At 45.7% G+C, this 22,261-nt stretch overlaps 1 protein-coding gene across 1 annotated transcript in view; it reads left to right on the top strand.

The window, feature by feature from the left end:
• ACP3 (acid phosphatase 3) overlaps nt 1-21,802 on the top strand; it is a 77,822-nt gene extending 56,020 nt beyond the window's left edge. Inside the window, exons 7-11 of the mRNA XM_063450669.1 lie at nt 2,313-2,445; nt 3,315-3,400; nt 9,083-9,189; nt 14,228-14,397; nt 21,455-21,802. Coding sequence (XP_063306739.1) covers nt 2,313-2,445; nt 3,315-3,400; nt 9,083-9,189; nt 14,228-14,397; nt 21,455-21,564 — 606 coding nt within the window. The 3' untranslated portion in view covers nt 21,565-21,802. The remainder of the gene's footprint in view (nt 1-2,312; nt 2,446-3,314; nt 3,401-9,082; nt 9,190-14,227; nt 14,398-21,454) is intronic.
• Nucleotides 21,803-22,261: the final 459 nt, after the last annotated feature.

Here is a 22,261-nt window from a genome sequence, read left to right as displayed (position 1 = left end):
CTGCGTGTTGGATCCCTGTCCCGATCCTGACACAACCTAATGTAAAATGATTGTTCATTTTAAAAAAAAAGTATTTGAAAGATATTTAATTGACAGTCTAACTTAGCATTGTTTTGGTCACATGCTTGGCCCTGTGTATATTTTAAAAACCAAAGAAAAACAAGTTACCTGCGCTCTCTCCTTAATCCCTATGTATTTTTAACCAAATGGAGTTTTTTAGTTACCTCCAATGGCCATGAGAGGATGAGCCCACCTGCCAACGTCAAGGCAGACCCCCCCCCCCCCCAGGTGGGTCCTAACTCTAACCATTCACCTTGCTTCCTTGAGCCTCTGGCAAAAATCTCTACTGAGACAGAAAGGGGTATTTTTTATATACACCCCTATACATTATTAACCCTTAATAGGGAACACATGGGATGGGCGGCTGCATTGTAACAAGGCTGAGTGATACAAAAAATTGATACAAATGCAGAAAGATAAGTCCTGCGCTCACTCCCATCACTGGGCGGCTGCAAATGACTACAGTACACATCAGCCCCAATATATAGTAAACACCAAAGAAAAACAAGTTACCTGCGCTCTCTCCTTAATCCCTATGTATTTTTAAACAAATTGAGTTTTTTTAGTTACCTCCAATGGCCATGAGAGGATGAACCCACCTGCCAACGTCAAGGCAGACCCCCCTAGGTGGGTCCTAACTCTAACCATTCACCTTGCTTCCTTGAGCCTCTGGCAAAAATCTCTACTGAGACAGAAAGGGGTATTTTTTTATATACACCCCTATACATTATTAACCCTTAATAGGGAACACATGGGATGGGCGGCTGCATTGTAACAAGGCTGAGTGATACAAAAAATGGATACAAATGCAGAAAGATAAGTCCTGCGCTCACTCCCATCACTGGGCGGCTGCAAATTACTACAGTACACATCAGCCCCAATATATAGTAAACACCAAAGAAAAACAAGTTACCTGCGCTCTCTCCTTAATCCCTATGTATTTTTAAACAAATTGAGTTTTTTTAGTTACCTCCAATGGCCATGAGAGGATGAACCCACCTGCCAATGTCAAGGCAGACCCCCCTAGGTGGGTCCTAACTCTAACCATTCACCTTGCTTTCTTGAGCCTCTGGCAAAAATCTCTACTGAGACAGAAAGGGGTATTTTTTATATACACCCCTATACATTATTAACCCTTAATAGGGAACACATGGGATGGGCGGCTGCATTGTAACAAGGCTAAAACAAATGGAGTTTTTTTTTTAGTTACCTCCAATGGCCATGAGAGGATGAGCCCATGCCAGAGGCTCAAGGAAGCAAGGTGAATCTTTAGAGTTAGGACGCACCTAGGGGGGTCTGCCTTGATGTTGGCAGGTGGACTCATCCTCTCATGGCCATTGGAGGTAACTAAAAAACCTCCATTTGTTTAAAAATACATAGGGATTAAGGAGAGAGCGCAGGTAACTTGTTTTTCTCTGGTTTTTACTATATATTGGGGCTGATGTGTACTGTAGTCATTTGCAGCCGCCCAGTGATGGGAGTGAGTGCAGGACTTATCTTTCTGCCTTTGTATGTTTTGTCATTTCCTCTAAACCCTGTTTGGCTGCTTGGGAAATGAACAAGTTACATTTCGCAGTATAGTGTTGCCTCTTTTATTACAATTTTGTCATAACGCTGCCTTACAAAATTACTTTAAAAATACCTATTGGTAATCCTCTTTGCTTATTGTGAAGTGTTCAGAAGTAGACACAGACTGACAATTGTGCAAACAAGCAAACAGCCAGCGGTGCACAATGGTCATTGATGGATTACCAACTGGGGAGATCAGAGTTTCTCCTGAATCTGCCTTGAGAATCTAAAATATATAAATAATTTGGTGGCACATGTTACTAAATGCACTGGAACTCAATTACCAAAAGCCCAAGGTCTAAATAAGAAGCAGCACGGGTCTTTGTAGTCCCACACACCTCTAATGGCAGTAGACATGAGCTCAGAGAGAGACGGGTCTATTGGAAAGGTTTATAGGTCTGGGCAGTCCAGGCCAAAATTAACCTGGGCCAGTTTTCTTTCTGGGTCGAGCCCTCTTCAGCGGTTTCTCATTTTGTAGCAGGAATACTAAATGGTTGCTGTAAAGGAGATGCAAGACCATTACGATATTCAACTGAGATAAGAGTTGTAGCTTGGCAAGAACTAAAGAGTTGAATATTGACAATTTTTGTTCAGGGTTATGAAAATATACCTTATTTACTATTCATACAGACTGTTTGCAGCTACATACCTTCAAACTATTCACAGTTGCCCTCTACCCACAGACTATCCATAATTATACTTTGCCAGCATGGGCAACTGCAGAGACAATGGCCAAACTCAGGTACCTGTCAGAAATATCATCAGCACGCATCTTTGGAATACACAAGCAGCTTGAGAAATCAAGACTACAGGGAGGTAAGTTAAAGATATAGTTAACCCCTTAAGGACCAAACTTCTGGAATAAAAGGGAATCATGACATGTCATACATGTCATGTATCCTTAAGGGGTTAATAGATTTAATCTACATTTGCAATTTATTTCAATGTCTGTACATTTAAGTAAGCATAGGCATTCTGGAAACTAAAAAGTGAAACAATTGAGATTTTGCTTTTTGTTATTTTTATTTCTTAATTTGCATTTATGTTTTTAAAAAAAAAAATTTTGGGGGTGTAAATTGTATGCATTAAGTCGATTGATAAACAGATACAACATATAGTTAGCAAGCTAGACTGGGTTGAATTATGCACGCTTACGTCTACTGTACTTTCATGTTCACAGTGATTACGCAATTTATGAGTCCTCGGGCATGTACAAAGAAATGTTGTATGACCGCGTGTGTGCCTGGACATTTCTTCAATAGTTTGCATATGTATATGGCACTGTAGAGGTTAAAGTAATTTAGATGTCATGTCGGGCAGTAAGTCAGGCATGTAAAAAACAATATAAGCTAGTGAGAATTTTAAAATATAAATAGCACAACCTGCAGCTAACTTTTAGATAGTTATCAGCTTGAGCAAAAATCTCACTTGTTACAGTTTCATTTTAACTTTTTCCAAGGTCATACTATACATTATCTTGGATCACTAAAGGGGAAATATGCAAGTTGTCACAACAGAAACAAACTTGGTGTACAGTGTTTCTAATTGCAGCTATATTTATTTTTTAATTTTGAAAGTGTTTCTCCTTTTCAGGCATAAGACCCTCAAACAACACACTCTATATAGAGTAATAATTGTTATTATTATTAATAATAAATTATAATACTGCAAAATCTTGTTTATAGGTGTCCTTTTGAATACCATTATTAAAAATATCACAAGTATTATATCAAAACCTACCAGCAAACGGAAGATGATTATGTATTCTGCGGTGAGTATGTAATCTAATATTACTGAATTTTATTAGGTTCCAAAAACAGTGTGTGTATAATAGGTATATATGTGTATATGTATGTGTATATGTATCTCTCATACAGTGGCATACACACAATCCATGCGGCCCCGGTGCAAAACTAATCCATGGGGATCCCTCCCTCCCTTCCTTTCCCCCCTCTCTTTCGCTCCCCCCATCAGATACACATACACACACACACACATACATACAGACACACACATAGACACATACAGACAGATACAGACAGACACATACACACATACATACATACATACATACACACAGACAGACACACACGACACACATACATACAAAGATGCATACATATATACAGACACACACACATACACACAGACACATACAGACAGACTCACATACATACACACAGACACAACACACATACATACAAAGACGCATACATACATACACACATACACACAGACACATACATACATACAGACACATACATACAGACACACACACACATACAGACAGACACATACACACACACATACATACATACAAACAAACACACACACATATACAAAATGTTTAAGTCACCCACCTGTTTCCTACCTTTTAGGTGCTGGAGGGTGACTTTCCATGGGGTCCAGTGGTGGCTCAGGCTGGTTGGAGTTCCCACTCTGACTCCCTCTCCTTCCTCCCGCGCAGCTCTCTGATAGCTGTGAGGAGTGACGGGCAGTCACTTCCTTCCAGCAGTGATCTCATCACAGGGGGCCCAGTTGTGCTGTTAAAGCGCCGCAGCGCTGACCCGGTTCCCTGTAAATCCATACCCATCGGATGGCCCTAACAGCATGGGCCACCCGATGGGCCCCTTGAACGTGCGGCCCTGGTGGTTTGTCGCGTGGGCCAGGGCCGCAAAACATGGCGGCTGGTACCTGGTCGCAGGGGTCCACAGAGCAGCCGGGCCCCCTGGAGTGACGGGTCCGGTCGCTGATGCAACCCCTGCAACCACTATGTGTACACCACTGTATATATATATATATATAATGTGTGTGTGTGTGAGTGTATGTCTGTATCTCTCTCTCTCATCTATCTACAGTATCTATAAATCTATATATGGCGACTATATTTAAAAACTGGCCTGCTAACCTTCAAAGCCTTAAACAATCAAGGCCCACAGTACCTGAAAGAGCTCCTGACACCCTACATTCCATCCCATTCACTTCGGTCAGCCAGCAAATCTTTCCTGTCAGTGCCAAGAATAAAGACAGACTCAGGTTCCAGGGCATTCAGCCAACCCATTAACAATCAGAGAGGCACCGTCCTTACAGACGTAAAAAAAAAAAAAAAAAACTAAAGACCCACCTCTTCCATCATGCATTCGGTCCGCTCATTTGACCTTTAGAAACTCCTAACTTTCATGTCTTTATGTTTGTATATTTGTAAAGTGCTTTGAGTCTCACAGGGAGAAAAGCGCTATAAAAATCGCAAATTATTATTATAAATTATTATTCTTGTCTGCCACCACAATGTCAGGTTGGTTGGCTACTACTTGCTTGTCTGTCTGGATCTGAAAGTTCAACAGGATCTTAGCCCTGTCATTCTGAAACTACCCTTTGTGTGATCTTTAATCTGGACAGGTTCAGCCCATATTCTGTGCAAATGTTTCGGTACACAATCCCAGAAACTTGGTTGTGTATGCTGTCCCTGCTAACAACTTGCAGACAGCTACTATGTGCTGGTTTATCTCAGAAGCCTCTTTGCACAGTCTGTACCTTGGGTCTTACCTGATGTGCTAGACTTCTGCTTCTGTTGATCTGGTGCTGAGCAGCTAGGTCTAGTGCCTCAGTGCTGTCTTTTGGTCCTGCATTTTCCAACCATTAGTAGGATGTCATAATGTGAGTCACATCCACTATCTGCTGGTGGTACACCCCATGGAGAGGTTCCTCTTGCCATGGAATCTATCTGTTGTTGACTCATTTTCTTAGCAGTTCACCTTTGGGAGTCATCTTCGTGATTTACTTTTGGATGCTCTGTATTTCATCCAGGACAGTGGCCTTGACACTCATCAGGCCCCGACCTCCTATCTTATGGCTGGTGTACTGTTTCTGAGTGCTGGATTTCGAGTGGAATCCTCCATTTATAGTGAGTCATTTCTGGCTTTTTTTTTTTATTATTCTTTTTTTTTGTTGTGCATATATTTATCACAGGCAGGTAAGAGATGCCTCAAAAGCAGTCCTCCAACTTTTCCCACGCTCAACATGTGGGGCACAGAATGAACAGGCACATTTTTATTAATAACAAGTAGAAACAGTCGCTTGTGTAGGTAGCTATATGGTTAGTTTAGGCTAGATCTAGGCATTGGCTATGCTTTTGATATCTAAACAGTGTTGGCTTACAACATACATTGTGAGAACAATCCAAAGCGTTATGATTAAGCATGCAGAGAATATACAAGCTATGCAAACTAACCTAAGAGTAAACGACACAAGAGCAGCGTCCGCATTGAGATTATACTTCGCTTGTTTTAAATGTCCACCCCATGTTGGTCTGATGTCTGCTCGGCGATGGTCCGCGTCGGCATGCTGGGCAGCCTGTCAGTGTGCAGTGCAGTGCAGCCTGCCACAATGGGGTGAAAGGTTGATGACTCTGGTGATAGTGATAGTCCCATTGGGGGTCCGTGTAGGGAGGCGATGTTTCCTTCTTGGGGCATTTGTTGTCCAGACTGGTGCCTGTCTTGGATGAAAGGAGAGTCCCAGCATGGTGGCTTTAGGTCTTTAGGTCTTTTGTTTCTGCCCCCCTGCTGGAGGCTGAGTGGCATGGCAGGGTAGTCCAAGGTCTTGTGTCATGTTCCATTTTGGCTGACTTGCGGAGCTTTGGCACTTAATCGCCAGTTCCCGCTCATTCTGAGTCAGCTATCCGCCTGTGTGGTATCAGGATAGGAGGTTGCGTCCGGCTGTTCTCGCGCCAGAGTTGCCTGCCATGCGGTCTCCATTTTGAGAGCGGGCTTTTGCCGGTTTCATGGCATTCTGATGGGTCACAGGGTGGGGGCCGGGATCACCCCCGCCGGCCCAGAGGGGGGGGGGAACAGGGCCGGACCCGCATAGCCCCTCGGTTCTACCGCACCGCTGGTGAGCAGGTTAGCTGGGCAGCGGCCGTCCACCCTACTCACCCTACTAGCAGTCTCCATCATGCGTGACGGGGATCGCCCCGCCGAGGGACTAAAACCTCGCGGCACAGCTGCCATTTGTCGGGTAAGGATTTTGCCGGTTTTTAGGGGCTAAAACTGGGTAGCTGTTCAGGAGCTATTCCTCTGTGCGTCCGCTCAGCATGGCGGTCCGGCCCCACCCCCAGTTTCTGGCTTTTTATATCCATAATGACCAGCTCTTCACTTTGCCAGGTTATTACTCCAGCTGGATACCTGATGACTGGTAGGGCATATATGTTGATGGCATGCGTCTTGCTCTTGCCATTGAGCTGGGACCTGTTTGACTCTCAAGAAGTAGACATGGTTGCCATGTATTTGTGGTACCCCCAAGTACTTGTATCTGTTTTCTACATTTTCTTTTTTGACCTTCTGTTACTTTAACTCTTTCTGTCCTGATCATTTCATTTGCCTACATTTTTCTAATCCGAATGACATTCCGATGTCCTTGCTGTATATATTAAGGGGATCAATGAGTCAATGTTCTCTCTTGGGACACAGCTTGATGTCATCCATGTAGAGTAGGTGGTTGATATGTGCCCTACTCTTGAACCTGTATATGTATCCACTCTTCATGATGATCTGGCTAAAGCAGATGAGCCCAATTGTAGGGATAATTGATGTCTGATGTCTGACACAATGCAGAATAGCATTGGGGATACCACATCACCTTGATATATGCCACATTTGATGGGATTGGCTTCTAGAGTTGCTTTCCACTTACCCACCATAGTGTCTTGCTGACCTTGTGTAGAGCCAAGCATTCCAGTATCCGTGTGTGTGTGTGTGTGGCATTGTTTCAAAGGCTTTCTTGTAGTCAATCCAGGCTGTGCACAGGTTGGTCTGTCTGGTCTTAGAATCCTGTGTGACTGCTTGGTCTACCAGCAGTTGGTATTTTGATCCTCTGGTGTTGTTTCCAATCCATTTTTAAGTATAGATCATGTACTGACTCATACACCCATCAATCTTGGAGACTATGATACCTGACAGTATCTTACATGTTGTGGGGGGGCGGGTAATTGGCCGGTAGTTAGATGGCGTTGTTCCCCTTATAGATGGTGACCCGTTTTGTCACTGCGCACTATTGCTTACAACTGCAGTGACTTGCAAAAATCACTGTAGTATAGGCCCAGCCTCTCAGTGTCAAATGTCATAAGAGGAATTATCCCCATGAAAGATGCAAAAACACCCACATATGACCTGTATTTGCATAACATAACTACTGTAGTGTGCTGTAGTTGTTATGGTGTGAAGTTTTCCTTTTACCAATACTGTCTCATTGTGAATATTGACAAACCTTAAACACTAGGTATGCCTCTAAGGCTGAATTAGGAACCACTGCCACAGCATGTAGTAATACTTAAGTGTAAAATCTGGTTACAGACCATAGCCCACTTATTTTATTGTTTTATATTATGTAACAGCTATATGTAACGGCACCCCCAGGCATAAAAGGGGTTAAAAGCCGTTTAGTAGATCTTCCCCTTCCAGAGATACAGGCACAGCTACAGCAGAACACCAAACTCCCGAACTGGATACAAAATAGCACTCCAACTCCCGAACTGGAACCTCACTAATAGCTGCTAGCAGGCGAACAGGAAAAGCAGACAATCAGCTTACACTCCTGGCAATCAGTCTCTAACAGCATACAGTAAATCCCCCCCAAGAACGAGACAAGGCTCCGTGTTGAGGGTCAAGCAGTGGGCTGTTTTAATTAACACTCACAGACTTTTATGCAAGTCCCCATGCAAGGGGACATCCCACAGGGAGGGACAGCATGTAACCAATCCCGTACAGTAAAACATAAAACACACCCAGCACAAACACATAAAATCCTCCCCTATGCCTGTGATATAACTACTGAACACAATGGGTTAATGTAATTTATCACAGGCAGGAAAAATACAGTTTTTAGAGCATATTCATAACTTCTAAAATATACATCATATTCACATATCAATCCATTCAGGGGAACAACATATCAAAAAATGGCATGAATCAGACCAGGGGTTCAGAAGTTAGTAAAGTATCTTTTGGGGCCTGGCTGGCAGCATGGCTATCTGGCCCAAACCGGTTTTACAAATAATCCAATTATATCCAGGGATAGAGGCAGACTCCATTGAGCACATGTTACCAGTAAAACACAAAAGGATACAAAAATACATAACTCCTATCATACTGAATTGAACGGGCCAAATCTACCAGGGTCCATAGTCACAGGGCAAGAGGCGGGCAACCAGGCTCCTCCAATGCAATGTGGAGAGATTGGTCTCGTCACACTATACAATTTTTATTTATTTATAGAAAAATCTAAATAATAATTTAATTGCACCAATCAAATGTTACATATAATATCACATTTTGGTCTCTGTGAAAAGCTGGTTATGCTTTCTTCATCTTCTACAATTTAGAATTTTAGATTACCTTGAATCTTATGTGACATATAAATCTAGTTGATGACTTAATACATTTTTATCTATATTTTACAGCATGATACAACAATAGCTGCTTTACAGACTGCACTGAATGTGTCCAATGGGAAACTGCCACCATACGTTTCATGTCACATTTTTGAGCTTTACATTGATGAAATTGGGTAGGTCACAACCAGCTTTTAATGTATCCTGGGAATTGCATACTGATATATTCACTAATTATTACACAAGCAACACACATGCTCTCAGTTTGGATATGGCAGATTCAGCTTAGTTTCTCAGTGATCACTGTTGTGTTGCCCCCGAACATAGAGGCCATCTGTAACGGATCGCCTGGCACCCCGACTGGGTACCTCCGTTAATGGATGCTCCTAGCGCTTCCTGAGGACTCCAAGCACTCTGGCCAGGGGAGGGCTGGCAGCCTTAGGCCTGGGGGGCAAAACCAGTCAAGTGGCCCATTGCGCCACCAAATCAGTTCACCATCCATGCCCACCTTTTTCTGGTTTTATAACGGATATTGATGTTATGCTAATCAGTAGCTCTTTGCCATACCCGCTCCTTCACGCCTCTGACTTTCAATGTTGTCAGAGCACAGGCTGAGAATCTCTGAGCCTGTGCTCTGACTCACTAACTGAGCGCCGGAACCACGAGGGAGAGGATATGATCTGACTGCACCTACTGCTGGTGCGCACCAGTGGACCACCAGCGAATCGTTTAAATTAAATATGCTGGTGTACCCAACTTGTGAGCTGTGTTGGCCGCCGGGCGCCTCTGTTGTCATGGCACCCTGCGTGACCGCACAGCTTGCCCACCCCAACGGCTGGCCCTGCTGACACACACTGATGTTACTACTTAGACATCCCTCAATATTAATACAGAGATGAGAGTAAACACCAATAAACTGTGGAAACAGAGCTGATCCCCCCAAATTTATAAAGGTTTGCTTAGAGGATTTATTCAAGATTAAATCATGCCTCCTCCTCTCTCCCCCATGCGCTGCTCTGTAGGCTGGGAGGAAGTGAAGAGTAATCACAGTCTCCCAGCACAACGCCACCTGTGGCTGCATGGGGAACAGCTGTTTAATGTAATGCTTGCAGGACGGCCAGCTGCCGCAGAACCTCTTTGTTTCCATCTCTGCAAAGGGCTCCAGGCACTGCTTGTTGTGAGTGTGAGCCACTGTAAATTAGGGGCAGAGGGCACTTGCACTGCGGTCAAGACAGGTCTGGGCAGGAGGAGAGTGCAGTGCAATCAGTGCACTCCCCTCCTGTGGGTCACCAGTAGACTGGCGTACCTGCCCAGGATCAGAGCCGGTGCAAGGATTTTTGCCGCCCTAGACAAAATATAAATTTGCCGCCCTCCCCCCCCCCCCATGTGACATCACAATGCCCCACCTATATGATCTGCCATATGAACTAACGCCAGTGCTGCACACAGTGTGTGTTTACATTAAAAAGCCTGCAGGGACCAGCTATAGACACCAGAACCACTTCATTAAGCTATAGTGTCCCTTTAATGTGAGGTAAATTATAGATTAGTGTCACTAATAATATACTAGATTGCCTACTTACAATTAGATGAGGATGATGATGGGCTGCAGTTTGGCTCCACTGGTCTGGTGTAGAACAGGACCTCTGGAGGCTGTTTGCAACTGTGGTCACAAAATTCAACGTTCTGGGAGAATTGGAAGCAGCTCCATTTTTTGGGGGCCTCTTACACAGCTCAAGGTCTGGGCCCCAGTGCCTGACGGTGAGTATGCCCATAAGGCCCACTCATAAGTCCACTTTTATGTTCCACCCACCCATGAGCTCGCTCACAGGGAGTGGAGTGTGTAGGGGATGTGTTATGTGTTATCTAATATGTGTGCTTATGGTATGTAGTGTATAGGGATACCAGTTTGTGCAGGTGATGCAGTGTGTTTGTGTGTAGTGGAAGCAGTGTGTATTTGTGTATAAGGGATGTATTATGTGTTTCTGGTTGTGTGTGAGGGATGCATTGTGTGAATCTGTGTTTGTATGCATAAGGGATGCAAGGTGTGTGTCTGTATGTGTGTGCATTGAGTGTAAGAGATGCATTGTGTTTCTGTGTGTATGTAAGGAAAACAGTGTGTGTGTTTGCATGTGTGTGTAAGGGTTTGCATTGTATGTTTCTGTGTATGTGTGCAAATGATGCATTGTCTTTGTTTGTAAGGGTTGCATTGTGTATGTGTGTAATGGATGCATTGTGTGTTTCTCTGTGTATGTATAGGGATGCATTGTGTGTTTCTGTGTATGTATAGGGGTGCATTGTGTGTTTCTGTGTATGTATAGGGATGCATTGTGTGTGTGTGTGCGCGTAGTGTTAAAGAGCTCCCTGTCTTGCCCCCTGTCCTATAGAGCTGTCCCTTCTGTCCCTTAGAGCTCTCCCCTGCCCCTTAGTGGTCTCTCCTCTCCCCAACCCTCCCCTAGCGGTCTCTTCTCACACTCACCCACCCTCCCTGTGCTCTTCTCATCCCCCCTCCACCCTCCCTGCGTTCTTCTCACTCCTCCCTCTGTGTGTTCTCACCCCCCTGTGTTCTTCTTACCCCCCCTCCTCCCTGTGTTCTTCTTACTCCCCCCCTTGTTCTTCTTACCCCCTTCTTCTTATTACTCCCCCTTCTTATTACTCCCCCCTCCCCTCTTCTTACCCCCCCCTTCTTCTTACTCTCCCCCCTCCCCTCTTTTTACTCTCCCCCTCCCCTCTTTTTACTCTCCCCCTTCCCCTCTTTTTACTCTCCCCCTTCCCCTCTTTTTACTCTCTCCCCCCTTCCCCTCTTTTTACTCTCCCCCTTCCCCTCTTTTTACTCTCCCCCTTCCCCTCTTTTTACTCTCCCCCCTTCCCCTCTTTTTACTCTCCCCCCCTCCCCTCTTTTTACTCTCCCCCCCCCTTCCCCTCTTTTTACTCTCCCCCCCTTCCCCTCTTTTTACTCTCCCCCCCCCCTCTTTTTACTCTCCCCCCCCCCTTCCCCTCTTTTTACTCTCCCCCCCCTTCCCCTCTTTTTACTCCCCCCCTTCCCCTCTTTTTACTCTCCCTCCCTTCCCCTCTTTTTACTCTCCCCCCCCTTCCCCTCTTTTTACTCTCCCCCCCCTTCCCCTCTTTTTACTCTCCCCCCCTTCCCCTCTTTTTACTCTCCCCCCCTTCCCCTCTTTTTACTCTCCCCCCCTTCCCCTCTTCTTACTCTCCCCCCCTTCCCCTCTTCTTACTCTCCCCCCTTCCCCTCTTCTTACTCTCCCCCCCTTCCCCTCTTCTTACTCTCTCCCCCCCCCTTCTTCTTACTCTCTCCCCCCTTCTTCTTACTCTCTCCCCCCCCCCTTCTTCTTACCCCCTCCCCCCCCTTCTTCTTACCCCCTCCCCCCCTTCTTCTTACCCCCTCCCCCCCCCCTTCTTCTTACCCCCTCCCCTGTAGGTGGCCGAGCTGCACTCCAGTCCGCGGTCCCGGCCGGAGTGATAGGAAGGTGCTCAGTGTGCACCTTCCTGTCAGTCCGGCCGGGTACAGGAAACAGAAACTCCTGTTCCGCGCGGAACAGGAGTTTCTGTTTCCTGTACCCGGCCGGACTGACAGGAAGTGCACACTCAGTGTGCACCTTCCCATCACTCCGGCCGGGACCGCGGACCGGAGACCAGCTCGGCCACCTACAGGGGAGGGGAGGGAAGGGAAGGGAGAAGCAGCTGCAGCCGTCTGAGCGCTCTTTACAGAGCGCTCGGCGGCTGCAGCATTTAAAGGGCCGGCCCGCCGCGGCCGGTCCTAAAATAATTTCGGGCGGCCTGGGGGGCAATTGCCTCCCTGCCCCCCGGCCCAGCCCGCCCCTGACTCTGGCAGACACCACAATCACCGCATCCGAGAAACCTTTAAATTCTCCTAAGCATATGAATGCTGTAGACCATTGAATAGGAACCATACGAATAGGCTTGTACTCCTAGCAGTCAACTGGAACAGCATGCAATAAATCCTTCCCCCAATAATGAGACGACACATCACTTTGAGGGTAAAACAGGAACTCTGGACTGGCTCATCCAGCCTGGCTTTTATTTCCAACTCACACATACAGGCCACACCCAGGGGGAGGCATAAAAGAACCAATGACATAGATGTTACATCCCACACATCCCCTCCCCTTAGTGTGACACATAATCCCATTATGCATACAGTGTAAAATATACTTTTACACAACTTTCATAACTTTAAAACCATACATCACATTCACATAAAAATACATATCCACAATCAATCCATTCAGGGGAACAACATATTAAAAAATGGCATGAATCCGACCAGGGGTTCAAAAGTTACTAAAAGTATCTTTTGTTCCTTTCTGGCTGGCAGAAAAACATCCCCACAATGCACCCTGGTTTCCTCCCTTCTGCCCTGGAGTTAATTGGAGAAGTAATCCAATTACCCAGGACTAAAGGCAGACTCCATTAACCACATGGTTGCAAAACAACATAAAACACTTTAAAATACATAAAGTCACATTTACACATAACACACAGACATTTCACCTATCCCCAGATAGCTGGGATCTGCACGCACAAAACTACCGAATAGCGCGCAGATCCTACTCACACAGTACAATTGCCATGGAGCTAAAGTCTTTCCCATAGTCTTTCATTATATGAATAGGCTCCATGGTATGGCTATCTGGGGTATCACATTCCCATAAAGTCTGGTCCATAGTCCAAAGGCAAGAGGCGGGCAATCAGCCCCCTCCAAGGACACGTGGCGAGGTCGGTTTCGCCACACCATCATTCCAAGTAAATCAAACTTCTGTCCCGTGCCAGTCATGCCATAGTTCTTTACATTCTTTAATAGAATGGCCAAGAGGCAGTATGGTGCTCATAGAGGTGATCTCGGCATTAGTGGGTGCATTACACGTCCAGTCAAAACTAAAAAAATAAATTCAAAGAACTAATACAGTACTTATATATGTGTTTTTAATCACACAAGCTGATCTAAATATGTTTGTCAGTGTGGTCCTCAAGCAGATATGTTTTTCATTGACCCAGTGTTAAAATTAAATGGATTTGGATATATAAATAAATAAATATCTGACTAAATTGAACAAGAAAAAAGCAATAAATGGGGAATTTACATAAAAACATGAATTAAGAAGTAAGAAAATTGTTCAAATTAAAATATTTATTGGAACCTTTTCATGTGTACTTTTTGTAACTTTTCTAACACAGACAATACAGCATTGAGATGTACTATCGAAATGATTCAACTGTGAATCCATACCCTCTTATTCTGCCAGGGTGTGATGCATCATGCCCTCTCCAAAAATTTATTGACTTGACATCGCCAGTAATTACTGAAGACTGGGTGAAAGAATGTGGAATTGTGGACAAATCATCAAGTAAGTCTATGTTTTTCATAAGATATAGACAAGCAATGTTTGCAACAGAACAATAACCGGGTGCAAAAGGATACTGAGAATGGACAACAACTCAAATATCTTGCCCTGCTGTCGGTCCTCACTCATTGTCGAGCCAGTTTTAGCTCAATTTGTGCTATTACAACTCTGAATTATTTGCATATCAGACAGATCCCACCCGGAAGGGCAGTCCAGATATAAAATGCTGAAAGGCTCCCTCCGCCCCCTATCCCCTCCACTCCCTGCACCTGAGATAAATAAATCTCAGACAATCATTTTTGCCTTGGTAGACTTTGTTAAAGGGACACTCCAGGCACCAAGACCACTTCTGCCCATTGGAGTGGTTTGGGTGCCAACTCCCACTACCCTTAACCCTGCAAGTATTTAGCTTGCAGGGTTAACTCCTCCTCTAGTGGCTGTCTACGAGACAGCCACTAGAGGGCACTTCCGTGTTTATAGCACATGAAAAGTGTGCTATAACATCGCTGGACGTCCCACGCTATTTTTCAATGCTTTCCTATGGGGAGGTCTAATTGCACATGTGTATTAGGTCTCCCCCGCCGGCGGCCGGCATGCTCAATAGGTCTCCCCCGCCGGATGACGTCGGCAGGGGAGGAGCGTGGGCGGACCCTGACCCAGCGCCGAGGGACATCGGCGCTGGATACAGGTAAGTCACTGAAGGGGTTTTAACCCCTTAAGCAACATGGGATGGGATGTGGGAGGGAGAAGGGACCTGCAGTGCCAGGAAAACTGTTTGTTTTCCTGGCACTGGAGAGTCCCTTTAACCCCTTAAGGACACATGACGTGTGTGACACGTCATGATTCCATTTTATTCCAGAAGTTTGGTCCTTAAGGGGTTAAGTGAGTTGTGGCTGATACCCCACAAGTGATCAAGGGGGTCCACGTCTGGATTATCCTTTTACATTAGAGAGACCCGAAGTAGTTTGGAAACCATATCAGCAAATGTTTGTAACTGACCACGTAACAGAGGTGGGACATAAATCATAACCGCATCCCAGAGCTAAAATGTAAAGTCTCACTGAATTGCAGAATTGCTTTTATCCGCAGTATCACAACTGTTTTGCTGACGTGTTAAAATAATGTTGCAGAGTATTTTTTATTTCATTGCACCAGTATGTTCTGATGCTAAAAGCAATAGTAGGGGCCAGCTGAACATGTAGGGTAGCAGAAAAAATTGATCCAGGTCTATATTTATGTTATCAAAAATCTACTGTATGTGATGAATTATGAACAATTACAGCCTTATAACATTTTAGTGATTTGAAAAGGTTGAATATTTTTTTCCAGCTTAGCTACTCTGAATAAACATTTACAATTTAGTTGATTTTTGGCCACATTTTTATCATATGCAGAGCAGTAGACATGTGCAATTCGTTGTGTTCCGAATGTCAATTCGGACGGATTTCAAGGAATTCGGACATTCAGATACTTCCGAATGTACGAATAGCTGAATTGACGAATTTCCGAAGTGCTGAACCGAAGTGCCGAAGTCCCAAAGTGCAGAATGTCCGAATAGCCAAAGTGCCGAAGTACAGAATTGCCAAAGTACTAATATACCCAGTGGAAGAATGAAGAATGTTACACTGCATACCAGTTTAAATAAAAAGTATACACTTATAGCCAGGATTCAGCTGTAAGCATTTGCAACACTTACAATAATCAAGTTACACATTCATATAAAATGTACGTTACTCAGCCAGTCAATGGATGGGAATGAGTAAGTAGATAATTCCCTAATTCCCACGGTATTAGGGAGCTAATTTACTAATTACTTAGTATTAGTAAATTCTGCGAGTAGTGGCATGTCTAGTAAACAGTGTGCATCCAACAAAGAAAATAAACCCGACGTTGAAAAAGTAATCCATCTTCACCCATGGAGGGCACCACGAAGACTGAGCAATGCAACGAGGGGGGAGGCTTATAAAGCTTTGCCCCACCCTCCAATTAGGCTCAGAGCACACTGGTTGGTTTAAGCCAACCAATCAGAGTGCTCTGTGTCATTTTACACAGCGTGTGAAAGTTCTCTGGAATTTTCCCACTCTGTGTAATTTGACGCATAACTCTCTGATTGGTTGCTTTAAATCAACCAATGAGAGTGTTGTTATGAGTCAAATTACACAGACGGGTATTATGGTTTTTTATTTGGCTGTTGGGGCTGAAAAAGAAGATTTTAGAAAAAAGAAGACATCAAATGGTAAGTTTTATTTCTTTTTTTACAGGTACTTAGTTATTGTTCCCCCCTCACTATTTTTAGGATGAGGGGGGTAGGTAGAGGTTTATTATTTTTTTGGGGAGGGGGTGACTACGGGTTTGGTTACCCGTAGTCACCTGGGGGGGTAACATTTTGTTTTAGGGCCCCCACCTGTCACTCAGGGGTGGGGCCGGGGGGAGGCCAATAGGTCCTCCCCCATATTGGTATTTAGGGCCCCCACCTGCTGCTCAGGGGTGGGGGCCGGGGGGAGGACAATAGGTCCCCCCCATATTGGTAATTAAGGCCCCCACCCACCGCTCAGGGGTGGGGGCCGGGGGGAGGAAAATAGATACTTAGTTATTGTTCCCCCCTCACTATTTTAGGGTGAGGGGGGTAGGTAGGGGTTTATTCATTTTTTTGGGAGGGAGTGACTAGGGGTTTGGGGACCCCTAGTCACCTGGGGGGTGGGTAACATTTTGCTTTAGGGCCCCCACCCGCCGCTCATGGGTGGGGCCGGGGGGAGGACAATAGGTCCCCCCTTATTGGTAATTAGGGCCCCCACCTGCCGTTCAGGGGTGGGGGCCTAGGGGGGAAGGACAATAGGTCCCCCCCCCTTATTGGTATTTAGGGCCCCCACCCGCCGCTCAGAACATATCCGAAGTCCCAAAAATGCCGAAGTGCCGAACCGAACAGAAGTGCCTGTGGCTGCTCACTGCTTTAAAAATAAAAAAATAGGCCCCCCCGGCCTATAGTAAAACAATGGGGGGGGGACCTATTGTCCTCCCCCCCGGCCCCCACCCCTGAGCGGTGGGTGGGGGCCCTAAATACTAATAAGGGGGGGACCTAATGTCCACCCCCCTGGGGGCCCTAAATAGTATTAGGGGGGACCTAATGTCCTCCCCCTGGCCCCCACCCCTGAGCAGTGGGTTGGGGCCCTACAGTAAAATAAGGGGGGGGACCTAATGTCCTCCCCCCTGGCCCCCACCCCTGAGTGGTGGGTGGGGGCCCTAAATACTAATAAAGGGGGGGGATCTAATGTCCTCCCCCCTGGCCCCCACCCCTGAGCGGTGGGTGGGGGCCCTAAATACTAATAAGGGGGGGACCTAATGTCCACCCCCCTGGGGGCCCTAAATAGTATTAGGGGGGACCTAATGTCCTCCCCCTGGCCCCCACCCCTGAGCAGTGGGTTGGGGCCCTACAGTAAAATAAGGGGGGGGACCTAATGTCCTCCCCCCTGGCCCCCACCCCTGAGTGGTGGGTGGGGGCCCTAAATACTAATAAAGGGGGGGGATCTAATGTCCTCCCCCCGGCCCCCACCCCTGAGAGGCGGGTGGGGGCCCTAAAAAAAATGCCCGCTTCCCCCAGGTGACTAGGGGTCCCCAAACCCCTAGTCACCCCCTCCCTCCCCAAATTTTTTTATCCCCCTACCTACCCCCCTCACCCTAAAAATAATAAGGGGGGGACATTTAACTAAGAACCTGTAAAAAAAATACTTACCATTCGATGTTTTCTTTCTTCTAAAATCTTATTTTTTCAGACCCAAAAAAGGCCAAATAAAAAACATAATATCCGACGCAATTAGAGACTGCGCTCTGCAGGGCGGGGGAAGGCTTATAAAGCCTTGCCCCGCCCTGCAATTAGGCTCAGAGCACTCTGATTGGTGGGTTTAAGCCATCCAATCAGAGTGCTCTGAAAGGTAAATGAAGAGACTGACAGGTAAGTCTCTACATTTACCTGTCACAGCACTCTGATTGGTTGGTTTGAAATCCACCAATCAGAGTGCTCTGTGTCATTTTACACAGCATGGAAAGTTATTTGGAATTTTCCCACGCTGTGTAATTTGACTCATAACTCTCTGATTGGTGGATTAAGTAACCAATCAAAGAGTTATGAGTCAAATTACACAGCATGGGAAAATTCCAAAGAACTTTCCCACGCTGTGTAAAATGACACAGAGCACTCTGATTGGTGGATTTCAAACCAACCAATCAGAATGCTGTGACAGGTAAATGTAGAGACTTACCTGTCAGTCTCTTCATTTACCTTTCAGAGCACTCTGATTGGATGGCTTAAACCCACCAATCAGAGTGCTCTGAGCCTAATTGCAGGGCGGGGCAAGGCTTTATAAGCCTTCCCCCGCCCTGCAGAGCTCAGTCTGCGCGGAGCCCTCCATGGGTGAAGAAGGATTATTTTTTTTTGCGCTCGTTTTTGTTTTTTTTTATTGCGTCGGTTATTATGTTTTTTTATTTGGCCTTTTTTGGGGCTGAAAAAATAAGATTTTAAAAGAAAGAAAACATTGAATGGTAAGTTATTATTTTTTTTTTTACAGGTTCTTAGTTAAAGGTCCCCCCCTCATTATTTTTAGGGTGAGGGGGGTAGGTAGGGGGATCATTTTTTGGGGGGGAGGAGGGGGTGACTAGGGGATTGTGGACCCCTAGTCACCTGGGGGGGACAGGAAAAAAATTTTAGGGCCCCCACCCACCACTCAGGGGTGGGGGCTGGGGGGAGGACATTAGTACCCCCCCTTTATTAGTATATAGGGCCCCCACCCACCGCTCAGGGGTGGGGGCCAGGGGGGAGGACATTAGGTCCCCCCCTTTTTAGGATTTAGGGCCCCCACCCACCGCTCAGGGGTGGAGGCCAGGGGGATGGACATTAGGTCCCTCCCTTATTATAATTTAGGGCCCCCACCCGCCACTCAGGGGTGGGGGCTCGGGAAGGGGGACCTTTTTTTTAGTATTTAGGGCCCCCACCCACCGCTCAAGGGTGGGGGCCGGGGGGGAGGACATTGGTCCCCCCCCATTGTTTTACTTTAGGGCCCCCACCTGCCGGGGGGGGGGTATTTTTATTTTATTTATTTTTTTAAACTGTGAGCAGACACAGATTGCTCACCGTTTAATAGACATGCTCCTACTCGCAGTATGGCCAGGGGGAGGACATTAGGTCCCCCCCCCCCTTTTTATGATTTAGGGCCCCCACCCGCCACTCAGGGGTGGGGGCCAGGGGGAGGACATTAGGTCCCCCCCCTTATTTTACTGTAGGGCCCCCACCCACTGCTCAGGGGGTGGGGGCCAGGGGGGAGGACATTAGGTCCTCCCCCATTACTATTTAAGGCCCCCACCCACCGCTCAGGAACAATATGATATGATATGATCTCCAATCCAAAATAATATAGGGTCCCAAGTATCTCCCTATGGAGCCCTAGTACTTAGACTCCTAATAGGGGGTAGAATCCCTAGGTAAAATAATATACCAGGAATACTACTAATTAAAGCAGAGTAATAAATAGATACAAGGGAGAGAGAATCAATTGAAATGAAAGTCAGTTTAAAATAAACTGACAATGAACTTTATAAATCCTCTCTCCCTATTAAACTAACTAGACAGGTATAGTGGTAAAGAGAAAATTAAAGATTTATATTTAACCCCTTAAGGACCAAACTTCTGGAATAAAAGGGAATCATGACATGTCACACATGTCATGTGTCCTTAAGGGGTTAAAGCATATTTGTAATTAAGAGTACTCAAAACAAAAAAATGCCCAGTGCCCATATTAAACAGAGTATAATAATAGGTGAGAAAGTGCCCATCATGATAGATAGGTGAGAAAATGCCCGACGCGCGTTTCGGTGCCTATGTATTGCACCTTCGTCAGGGGCCAACAGAGAAGTGATCAAAACCTCCCTTAAATACAGTGGGCGCCAAAAGTAAATGTGTACCTGTAGCCAATCCTGATCGTGCAGTGGGAAACCCTCAGCTGTAGCTAATCTTCTACATTAAGTCCGTTGAGCTTATCCCACAGCTAGCAAGTAGCTACATCACGTGATCTCAAAACCGGAGCCAGTGATTGGCTCCAGCGCGAGCTTACGTGATTGGATACATCCCAAAGGGGTGGAGTGAATCTTTTCCCAGCACAGCATAGAGCTGCGATCATATGGATTCAAACACCCAACACTACTAGCCAGTATGTCTAAAAAACTCAGACCACAGTTGATACTACATAAGGAAAGGCTAAAGCATCCTAAGGTATATCCAAAGGGGTAATCTTTTTTAATGTTGTCTATCAAAAAGGTGGCTAAAATAGACCACATGTAGTCACTCCAAAGATTAACCCTACATCCACATTATGTAAATGAACATGCAAAATTATATGACACAACATGAATAATATATTGTGGTGGATATTAGTGGGTGAACTGAGTTTTGAGATCTGTGGGGTTGGCCATAAACTGCTCAAACATGATGGACATGCATCTCAATCCAAGTACAATAAATTAACAGCTTTGCCTAAAACAATGGAATGGACTATCAACACATTGTCCTGATAGGTCAGTTCAACATCCACAGACTCCATCGTGGACTGTGTTCTGCAGCAGTGTAAGTCCAAGTAGGTAAGTATAAATAAGTATAAAGTTAGCAGAATAAGAAAATCTGTATGACCAAGAATCTTACAGACATGTATAATGCCAGCCTATTGGCCCTAGTGATGTTGCTGGCAAGTAATTTCACTCCAATATGGTATTGATGTCTGGTCAACTGATGGCCAATTAGATAGAGAGAGACTCTTTAGGCCAATAAACAGCTCAGGCTTGTCCACCTGCTCATTGCTCAGCAAAGGAGGCCACTAGTAGTGGCTCAGTCGAATATGTAATGTGAATGGTGGTGGATTACTTTGACTTGCTTAACAGGGTCCTACAAGTGTGTTCATTCAATAAGCAAATTAATGTTTAATGAGATAAACATAATGCGATAATATACCTGTAGTGTAATGTCAATAGGCTGATATGCATACATTTCTGTGACATTGTGCACCATATTTTCTTGCAGAAACCGCTACTGGACTGATCGTGGCCGTGATCCTGCTATTGATATTGGTTATTATTTTGCTGTTCCTCGTCTGTTGTTGTAGGAAACGCTATAGTAGTCATGCAGTGTAATGACAGAACACCTTAAAATTATCTTAATTTTAAGATCACTGAATAAAATCCCATAAGCCTCCTCCAACACTCACACTTCATCGTACAATAGGACGAGGAGGCAGAAAATAAGGCATGTAATAAACACACAAAAATGCCAACTTGGTTGAGGAGGCAATTTTATCATAGCTGCTGGAGCTAAATGTGTAAATTTTGTCAGGAGTGAATCATGAAAATTTTTGAATGAAATGGAAGTAAAATATGGATGTAAAACAATGTTATAGGGGGGGCGGGGCGGGGCCGGACCGCTGGCGGGATCAGACGTGCTCTGTCTGAGCTCCTGCTTCAGGGCCGAAAATTCGGCGCTAACTGGGTGCCAAATCCACCCAGCAACACACGCCGGCGACCAAATAGATCCCCAGCTGCTGGGGTACGCGGGGATACCTCCAAAGACCCTACCAGGCACCAATGGTGACCCGACAGAGGCCCGAAGCGTGAGGAACTTGAGCCGGGATGAGACGGCCGCTCTCCCGGGTCTCCAGCCGGTGTCTGGCTCCCCCCCCCCCGGACCGGGGAGGTTATCCCGGTCTACATGGACGTCCACCTATGCACCAATCTGGGCATAAAAGAGCCACCCAGCCATGACATACCTACCGAGCAGCACCCCTAAAGATGGCAGCCGCACGCAAGCCATGTGCATGACCTGCCAGCATAATGG

The sequence above is a fragment of the Pelobates fuscus genome, chromosome 4 (genome assembly GCF_036172605.1).
Source record: "Pelobates fuscus isolate aPelFus1 chromosome 4, aPelFus1.pri, whole genome shotgun sequence".
Taxonomy (NCBI): Eukaryota; Metazoa; Chordata; class Amphibia; order Anura; family Pelobatidae; genus Pelobates; species Pelobates fuscus.
The sequence above is the reverse complement of the archived record's forward strand: the minus strand, read 5'-3'. Positions and strand labels throughout refer to the sequence as shown.